Raw genomic sequence first — 9,764 nt, forward strand, 5'->3', positions numbered from 1 at the left:
ACGATGTTGTATGTGTACAACATCGACAAGGGTGACTATGAACTACTTGATGCCTTCTGTGCTCTTCAGCCATGTTTCCTAGGGCCACACCTCAGTCTACCATGTCTCTATTCTTTCCCTCGCATAATAGAGCAGAACTGTGAGGAAAGAACTGAGTCTAAGGAAATGCCAGGCCAAAAATCTGGGCATCTGAGGGAAAGAGTAAGTATGTGCGTGAGAGCTCACAGCACAAGTCTGGAAAAGCCAAGTGGCGGTGACCCTGCTGAGGTGCCAAAGATCCCAAGCCCTGAGCCGCAGGGCTGGATTCGGCCTCCTTTACTTGTATGTGGACTCCTGACATATTGCACAGAGTAAAATGAATTTCTGTGGGAGAAGTGGAGAAAGAAAGTAGAAATAAATCAAAAGGGGAGATTCGGGTCAGGAGTCTCAGCACTAAACATCTCTAACTATAGGTACGTTTACCACTTCTCTGGAAAGGCCATTTCTTCCATGACCATCAGCACCTGAGGGCATGCTCCTGATGGACTCCCATAAGCACTCAAGATGTTCCGTGCAGCCAGCTGGAGGGGCACAGGTGGGACCCAGCCCTTCCTGTTCCTCCCAAGCATGTTGTTTGAGGAAGTGCTGGAAGAGCATGCCTGACGGGATCCTCATGGCACTGCCCTGCCTGGGGCTGTGAGAATAGCCCTGCACACAATTCCTGGACTAGGCACTTGGAGACAAGCAACCAACAGTGCTTATGGCAGTCCATCAGGAGCATGCCCTCAGGATGGGCAAAGAGACGTCAGGCTCAGGAGTCTCAGGAGCTGGCCACTCCAAGGACAGAGGAGAGGGGACAGAGGTTCCAGGCTATGGCCTGCAACTACCGCCTCCACACCCCTATGTACTCCTTCCTCCTCAACCTCTCCCTCCTTGACCTTGTCACTGTCTCCACCACTATCCCCAAATCCATCACCAATTCCCTGTGGGACAGCAAGTCCATTTCTTACTGGGGATCTGCTGCACAAGTCTTTCTACTTGTCTTCTTGTTAGGAGGAGAGTATTGTCTTCTTACAGTCATGGCCTACGATCGCTATGTTGCCATCTGCAGACCCCTGTGCTTTGGGACCCTCATGAGCAGCAGAGCTTGTGTCAAAATGGCAGCAGCTGCCTGGGTCACTGCTCTTCTCTACTCTGTGCTGCAAACTGCCAACACATTTTCAATAACATTGTGCCAAGGCAACAGATGGACCAGTTCTTCTGCAAGATTCCCCACATCCTCAAGCTCTCCTGCTCACACTCCTACCTCAGGGAAGCTGGGCTTATTGTGGTTAGTGCCTGTTTGTTTTTTGTGTTTTATATTTTCATCGTGCTGTCCTACGTGCAGATTTTCACTGCTGTGCTGAGGATCCCCTCTGAGCAGGGCCAGCACAAAGCCTTTTCCATGTGCCTCCCGCACCTGGCTGTGATCTCCCTATTTGTCAGCACTGCATTGTTTTGCTTACATGAAGCCCCCCTCCATCTCCTCCCCAGCTCCGGCTCTGGTGGTGGCTGTTCTGAACTCAGTGATGCCTCCAGCAGTGAACTCCCTCATCTACAGCATGAGGAACAAGGAACTCAAGGATGCACTGAGGAAACTGGTTCAATGGCTCCAATGGCAGCACCAATAACCATTCCATATGCATCCTCTCATCAGTCCCATGTCATCTGGCATCAAGGACCTGTGTGATTCATTTTTTTTTCCTTACTTCTCACTGATACTTTCTTGTGAAAAGAAAGAAAAAAGTTTTTATTTGTGCCATTTCTCTCATTTGAATATAACTCACAGACTATGTTGAAGCAGGGAGCTGGGCTTCCCCCTTCACCATCAGAGATGGGAGAACCTCAGAGCCTGCTAGTCTGAACTCCCTTGGATGCCTGCAGTGCAATGAGGAGATTTTCCTTTTGCAAGGTCTCTTTTGGCACTGACCTCAAGGGAGCTCAGGGGCACAGAGTCGGGTGCAGGCGAGTACAGGTGGGGTGAGACCATGGGTCCCATGTCCACTAGGAGAGCTCAGCTCCCCTGGCCACAGTCAGGGTGTGATCTTACAGCCCACTTCTGCAAGGGTGCAAGCAGCTGTCACCATCAGCTGGTCCCTTGCCTCTCCAGCACTCCAACACTACAAGTGGAGGGGGACTAGGTTGGATGGGAGTTAGGCAGCAGCTTGTGAGAACAGATCCTGAGCTTGCCAGTATCCTCATACCACTGCCACAGCAGGCCTGTCCTTGCTGCAGCTTTGAGTGGGGGCTGCAGCTTTACTGGAGTCATATCCCTTCCCAGCAGCAGGAATTTCCCTTTTTGGAGCTGTTCTCTTCATTTCCATGCTGGACTTCTCTGCTCCATTCTGTGGATATAACCCAGGAGTTCTCATAACGTGGTGGGTTTGGGTTGTGTCACTAAGTTCATGTGTTCTGGAAGTACAGCAGGACGAGGCAAAGGGCACCCTTATGCCAGACCTGACCTCCATAATAATAATAATTTCCATAATAAAAGAGAATCTCCCCTGTGACGTGCCTGAAGTCTGACCTTTCTTCAGAAGATGGAGTCAAAAATACCCCCATGGGATTGCACAGCTAAGGATTTGGCGTTCTGCTTGTGAACTCCATGGGATCTGGGAGGAAGCTCACTGTCTGTGGGTGACCTGTTGGGGACTGAGGGCTGCTCTCAGAGTGCATTTCTCAGTGACCAGTGCCAGTGGAGATGGGGAACGGTCTCTGAATTGCCTGCCCAGGTCTATCGCACAGATGGCAGTGCTGATGAAAGAGAGATACTCACCCTTCTGGAGGGGAATCTGAGTCCCAGGAGAGCTCAGAGGATCTCCAGGGACAACATGTGCCTGGGGGTGGGCACTGAGCGGAGCCTCACAAAGTGAGGGACAGTCCATGGTGGAGAACCGGAAGGTTAAGCATTAACTCCCGGTACATATGGCCAAAGGAGGACTCTGCAATCCCCGGAGAGGCAGTAGAGACTCAGGAGACTCCGGGAAGGGTCTCTAGAGGGTGATTCCTGCACCTTCAGTGAAACAACACAGGCTGGAGCTGGTGCCCACCCGAACACATCTCCTGCCATTGCAAACACCTTGGGGCCATTCTGAGCACTGTGCAAGAGCACACGCAGCGGCCAATAATATCAGCGGTGGTGATCCCTGTCCAGCTAGGTCTGCTTCCTGCCCGACCAGCATGGCCCATGGCCCCACTGTAGGGCTGCTCCACGATGGAAGCAGAGTGGGGAGCCAAGGGTTCTGGTAAGGTAGACATGACAGTGACCCACTGATGGGAGGAGGCCATCCTGAAGTGCCCAGATAAGAGGAGCAGAGCAAGTAATGAGGGTCAAGCACAATCTGGCGATGGCCAGACAAGACTGGAGGCCTCCAACCAGCCCTATGTTGCCCAGGATCTTAGACTGGAGACCTCCAGAGGTCTCTTCCCACCAGAACTACTCTGCAATTCCATGAATTCTTGCTCCTCACCCTCTGCTCCAGCACAGCTGCCGGGGAAAGGTAAGTCCAACTGGGAGAGCCTCAGGGGAAAGAGCCAAAGATCCCTGGCTCACCCTTAGGTGTTGGAAAACTCCCTCTTGCATCTCGAGAAGTTCCATCTGCCTCTTCCACCCTGCCCTGTGCTCCCCTTCTGCTGGCCGAAGCGGAGTCCATCATCGCCTGGGGACTCTCTTCCCCATAGGGAGGAGAGAGAGGGCCTTCACCAGCCCCACACTGCCTTTTCCACCCTCAGCCTTTGCAGCTGTGCGTGCCTGGGTCTGCCCACTTCCCTTCACCATGATCATGGCTGCACTGAAGCCCATGAAAATTCTGATGCTCCTAACCTCAAGCAAAGATCCACCCCACACCTGGAGCCTGGCCAGCCACAAAGTCGTCAGCCATCCAATGTCCCAGCTGTGCTACCAAGGGCAGGAGTCTTCACCTCAACTGCCTTGTTCATCCTCTGCTCTGGGCACCACTGCTGCTGTGCTAGATTGCCGAAGGCAGCTCCAACTCCCTTGAGGGCTGTGCTGGAGACATTCGGGAGCAGGCTTAGGTGTGGCTGGCACTGTGAGGGTGGGTTGGGAGAAGGCAGGTCCCCTCTATCATGATGGGACTGTGGGGCTGAGGTGAGGCTGGGCAGAACGTTTCCCTGGGGAGCTCCTCAAGGAACCGCTGTGGGAGATCCTCCACTTCCATCCTGGCAGCAGCACCAGAGCTATGGCTGCTTGGGTGGAAGTGCACAGAGAGTAGAAGGGGCATGGGCTGCCTGGGGGAACATCGCAACCTTGTCCATGCAAGCAGGGAAGGGGGTGAGGAATGCCAGAGTTCAGCTGGAGCTGGCACCAGGGACCTCGGACATGGAAAGGGCTGGAGTATTATTAAATGACTCTTAAACGATCCCTCAGACTCTAGGGGTGGAGGCAGCCTGAGCACTCAGCCCTTGCACATTCTGGGCTGTGCCCCATGTGGTGGTGAGCAAACAGCTGTACTCCAGGATTTGCTGGGATCTGGTGCAAAAGAGAGGCCATGCAAGACTGGGATTTTCCCCTCTGCCGGGATACACAGACCTGTGTGGGGCTGGTCTGGGATGATGGCCCCTCGTGCAGCTTCCCCAGTGTGTCCATGCAACACAGCGAACACCCTAGGCTCTTCTCTCCTGCACCCTCCACGTTCTGGTGCCTTTCCCTTGAGACCTTCATTTGCCCCACAAGCACACAGCTCTGTGCTCCCACACTGCGCATTCACACACAGTAACTGAATGGCAGCATTTTCCCTCTCCCAGGGCCATGTGTTCTTGTGCCAGGCTCAGGTACTTGGTGTGTGTCTCCCAGGGAAAGGTACCAGGCGGGGGAGGCTGCTACAGATGGTGAGGATCCAAAACAACAGATTCTGGAGCTGGAGGGATTATCTGCACCCGAGGAGTGCCTCAGCGAGGCCAAGAGTTATAAATACCATCCAAGGCCACCTCCTCCGCCAGCTTAGAGGTGCTGCTGGGTCAAAATGGAGCCACTCTGGGTTTCTAGGCAAGATTTATCTTCTGCAAAGACTGTGATGTTTCCAACAGGAAAAGCATTACTGCCCCGAACTGTAGTCCCCGCAAATGTTTCCCAGGAGGACTCAGAAGAGAATTTCACCTTCCAAGCATGTTGAAAATATGAAAATGCCCTCCAGCATCGAAGAGCTACTGGTACTTCCTATGTCAAGACTTCCCCTTTCCAACCATTGGTGCTACTCAGAGCTACATACACAGGGGCTGACGTGTCCAAGCAGCAGAGACTTTGGTTTCTTCAGATTTCCTTCTGTACCAGAGGCTAGATGAGGCAATCATCTCCTTCAATTTCAAGTCATTTTTTTCTTTTCTTTTCCAAATACAGCTTCCAGGTTGGGAAGCCCCAAACGACAAGCCTGACTTGAAAGGTGGGAGAAGTCGGAAAACTGAGCCTGTAACAGCCTAATCATCTCCTCCTATGGTCACCAGCACCTGTGACATCAGAGACCCCAATGAGCCTCCCAGCTTGGAATCAGGCACAGAGCAAGAAGGGGAGGCAACTGCCTGGCCAGTGGCAGAGCAGCAGCTCACCTGACCGAATACAGCCAATTTGCAAGGGGCCACCACTACTCATGATTGTAAAGCATCAGAGCTGCAGGATGTGCAGGGGTTCTGCAGGCAGCAGCCCCATGGAGGGTTGTTAGAGTGGTTTTTAAGACTGTGGAATGATGGGGCAGAGGCTGCTTATTCTGCTAGAGAGGAGCTCAGTAGGATGGGGTCTCCGGACCAGGATCCCACCCTCTGCAACACCCTCCACATCCTGCAACTGCAAAACTGAGGTAGTCTCCTCCTTTCAGGGTCCAAAAAGTCCCAGAGAAGCCAGCCAAATCCCTGCTTGCAGGAACTCGGGGATAAGCCCATCCAGTGGACTCCAGGCACCCTGTTGGATCCAAGGCAGCAGAAGCCCAGCACAAGCCCCCTGCCCAGTGTACCCTGGGGGGCGGCTCAGGCCTCTCTGGAGAGCCCCAGCCCTGCAGGGAACAGCCCTTCTGGCCTGTTGTCTTCAGAGCCAGAAGCGTCCTCCCAAGCCATTCCACAGCCCTGTTGCTGCTGCTCAGCTGCTCAGGCTGAAGCGACCTCACAGCCGCTCTGCTGATGCTGTTCCTGCTGCTGGCCTATCCAGTACTCAGGCAGCAGTGACCTCACGGTCTGCACTGAGGGCATGAACCTGCTTCTGGCATGTCAGCAGCAGAGGCAGAGGGGACTTTACACGAACCAAAAGCAATGGAGAGCCTGCTGATGACATATAATCTATAGAGATGGAAGTGACCTCACAATCAGGATCAGAGCCATGTCCCTGCCTTTGACCTGTCAAGTACTCAGGCAGCAATGACCTCACAATGACCGTACAAGCCATGTGCCTGTTTCTGGCCTATCACCACCAGAGACTGAGGTGACATCACTAGAAGATACAAGAGCTTCCTGCTGGCCTATCAGGTACTGAGGCAGCAGTAACCTCACAATCAGAATGGAAGCCATGTGCCCGCTGCTGGCCTATCAGCACTCAGGCAGAAGTGACCTCACAAGCACAAACTTCTGTCTTCTCTCTGCTTCTGGCGTATCAAGTGCTGATGGAAAAATGATCTCAAAAACAGTATCAAAGCCACAAGCCTGTTCCTGGCCTCTGAGTAGCAGATACAGAGGAAACAGAAAGAATTTTCATGAACCAAGAGTCTGCTGTAGCCCACCAGCTTCAGAGAGAAGTGACTTCACAATATGGATCTAAGCCATGTGCCTGCTGCTGGCCTATCAGGTGCTTGGGTGGTGGTGACCTCACAAGTACAAACCCCAGCCATGTCCCTGGTGCTGGCCGGTCATGTTCTCACACACAGGTCACCATGTCATTCACTCCCACAAACCCCGGGAATGGTGTTCTCCAGGATTTGCTTGTCCTGCAGTGGCTTTCCAGGATCTGGGAAAGGGCGTAGGAAGTAGCAGGGACCTGGCAAAATGCACATGTCAGCACCATCACCTCATGAGCTATGGGACCTGTTCCTCTTCCCCTCAGTCCTTGGAGCAGCCAGCTCCTCTCCAGCAGGGTGACAAGAACCTGAGCTCTCCTTGCCCACCAGGAAGGCATGCTCCCATAAGCACTGTTGGTTGCTTGTCTCCAAGTGCCTAGTCCAGGAATTGTGTGCAGGGCTATTCTCACAGCCCCAGGCAGGGCAGTGCCATGAGGATCCCGTTAGGCATGCTCTTCCAGCACTTCCTCAAACAACATGCTTGGGAGGAACAGGAAGGGCTGGGTCCCACCTGTGCCCCTCCAGCTGGCTGCACGGAACATCTTGAGTGCTTATGGGAGTCCATCAGGAGCATGCCCTCAGGTGCTGATGGTCATGGAAGAAATGGCCTTTCCAGAGAAGTGGTAAATGTACCTATAGTTAGAGATGTTTAGTGCTGAGACTCCTGACCCGAATCTCCCCTTTTGATTTATTTCTACTTTCTTTCTCCACTTCTCCCACAGAAATTCATTTTACTCTGTGCAATATGTCAGGAGTCCACATACAAGTAAAGGAGGCCGAATCCAGCCCTGCGGCTCAGGGCTTGGGATCTTTGGCACCTCAGCAGGGTCACCGCCACTTGGCTTTTCCAGACTTGTGCTGTGAGCTCTCACGCACATACTTACTCTTTCCCTCAGATGCCCAGATTTTTGGCCTGGCATTTCCTTAGACTCAGTTCTTTCCTCACAGTTCTGCTCTATTATGCGAGGGAAAGAATAGAGACATGGTAGACTGAGGTGTGGCCCTAGGAAACATGGCTGAAGAGCACAGAAGGCATCAAGTAGTTCATAGTCACCCTTGTCGATGTTGTACACATACAACATCGTATGGAGAAAGAGAAAGGGAATAACTGCACATCATCAAGTGAGTTCCTCCTGCTGGGAATGGGGAACATCCCCTCACTCCATATACCACTCTTCCTACTCTTGCTCCTGATCTACTTGGTGACCGTGGTTGGGAACAGCCTCATTGTTGTGCTGGTGGTGGCAGACCGGCATCTGCACAGCTCCATGTACTTATTCTTGGGCAATCTGTCCTTTGTAGAGACCTGCTGCAGCTCCACCATCCTGCCCCAGCTGTTGGCCAGCTTCCTGACTGGGGACAGGACTATCTCTGCTCAGGGTTGTATGACTCAGCTCTATTTCTTCATTGGTTTTGCAGTTACAGAATGTTTCCTGCTGGCATCCATGTCCTATGATCGGTACTTGGCCATACGCCAGCCCCTGCTCTATGCAAGCCTCATGACCTGGAAGGTTTGTCTCCTGATGGCAGCTGGGTCTTGGCTGGGGGTTTGGTCTTTTCTATAGTAGCCACTGTCTTCTTATCAAGGTTAAAGTTCTGTGGCCCTGCTGCAACTGACAACTTCTTCTCTGATTTTACTCCTTTGCTGGAGCTCGCCTGCACTGACACCAGTGTAGTTAAAATAGTAACTTTCATCCTGACTCTCCTGGATTCAGTCTTCCCCTTCCTGATCACGCTGGCCTCCTACGTGTCCATCATAATTGCCATCCTGAGGATCCCCTCCAGCATGGGCATGCAGAAGGCCTTCTCCACCTGCTCCTCGCGCTTCACTGTCGTCACTGTTTTCTATGGCACCCTCATCATTGTCCACATGCTGCCCAGAACCTGCAGACTCAGACAGCTCAACAAGGTGTTCTCCTTCTACACCATCCTCACCACCCTGGTCAATCTCCTCACCTACAGTCTGCAGAGCAAGGAGCTCAGGAAGGCCCTGAGGAAAGCACTCAGGAAAGATTTGGGTGGTACCTAGAGGTCATGCCATTTGACATGGGCACAAACAACTTCTAACTTCTACAAAGCCAAGTACTCTGTACTGCAAGATCTCTTTAGAAGTGTGCGGCCTTGAGATTGCCTGTGGAGTGCTAATGGGAGGAAAGGGAAAGCTCTGTGGAAAGAAATGCTTTTATTTTAGAAAAAGTTAAAAAGGTCATGCATTAACTTTTTCTTTGATTATAAGGAGTGTGGTGTTCCTACATGTATCAACTGTTTTCTTTCTCGGAGAATCTGGAAGGAATAAATTTGGGATGGCAGATGAATTCCTTCCACGGGCACACCTGGGGGGATCCATCTTGCTTTTGGTCCCTGAGATGGGAGACATCTCCCTCAGCATTGCACATTTCTAGGGTAGAAGCTGGCATGTCAGCCGGCAGTGAATATTACATCTCTCTGGACTTCTAAGGAAAAATGTGCCGTTTCTGTTTGGGGGCTCAGGTGGGTTAAACCCACCTCAACTATATTCCCTCCTTTGGCTTGGCACAACCTCAAGGACCAGCTAGGGTTACAACAAGTGGTTGGATGGGGTGAGCACTCATGCCTTCTCCAGCAGCAAGAGGAAATGGAAAAGCCTGAGTGAGGCAGGCAGTTCCTGTTGCTGAGGGTTAGCAAAAGAGATTCAAGCAACACCTGGGCCTCCCTCTTCCACACTGTCCCTGTCCACTGAGGTAACAGCAAAACCCACTCCATCTGTTCTTCTCTGACTCCAGCTGCAGCTCTGCTCCTCACCCATCACCTTCTTGTAGGGAGATGGCACTATCATCCTTCCTCCCAACTCCTTTACTCTTGGAGCATCAGGCTTCTCTCCCCAGCCCTCATTCCTATTGCAAAGCTTTTACCAGTCCTCCAGAGCCTAGGACAGGGGTGGGCCTGGGGACCACATTCCACATGCATCTCAACTCCTTTATCTCCCTGTGCTAT

The 9,764-nt window shown here is 52.4% G+C and overlaps 1 protein-coding gene across 1 annotated transcript; it reads left to right on the forward strand.

Annotated features, from left to right (window-relative positions):
- Positions 1–7,876: 7,876 nt before the first annotated feature.
- LOC134154307 (olfactory receptor 5B21-like) lies at positions 7,877–8,820 on the forward strand. The gene is made up of 2 exons (XM_062601059.1): positions 7,877–8,250; positions 8,379–8,820. Exons 1-2 carry the CDS (start codon positions 7,877–7,879, stop codon positions 8,818–8,820), a joined length of 816 nt encoding a protein of 271 aa, XP_062457043.1.
- Positions 8,821–9,764: the final 944 nt, after the last annotated feature.

Source organism: Rhea pennata, unplaced genomic scaffold (genome assembly GCF_028389875.1).
Source record: "Rhea pennata isolate bPtePen1 unplaced genomic scaffold, bPtePen1.pri scaffold_23_1, whole genome shotgun sequence".
In the NCBI taxonomy this organism is placed as follows: domain Eukaryota; kingdom Metazoa; phylum Chordata; class Aves; order Rheiformes; family Rheidae; genus Rhea; species Rhea pennata.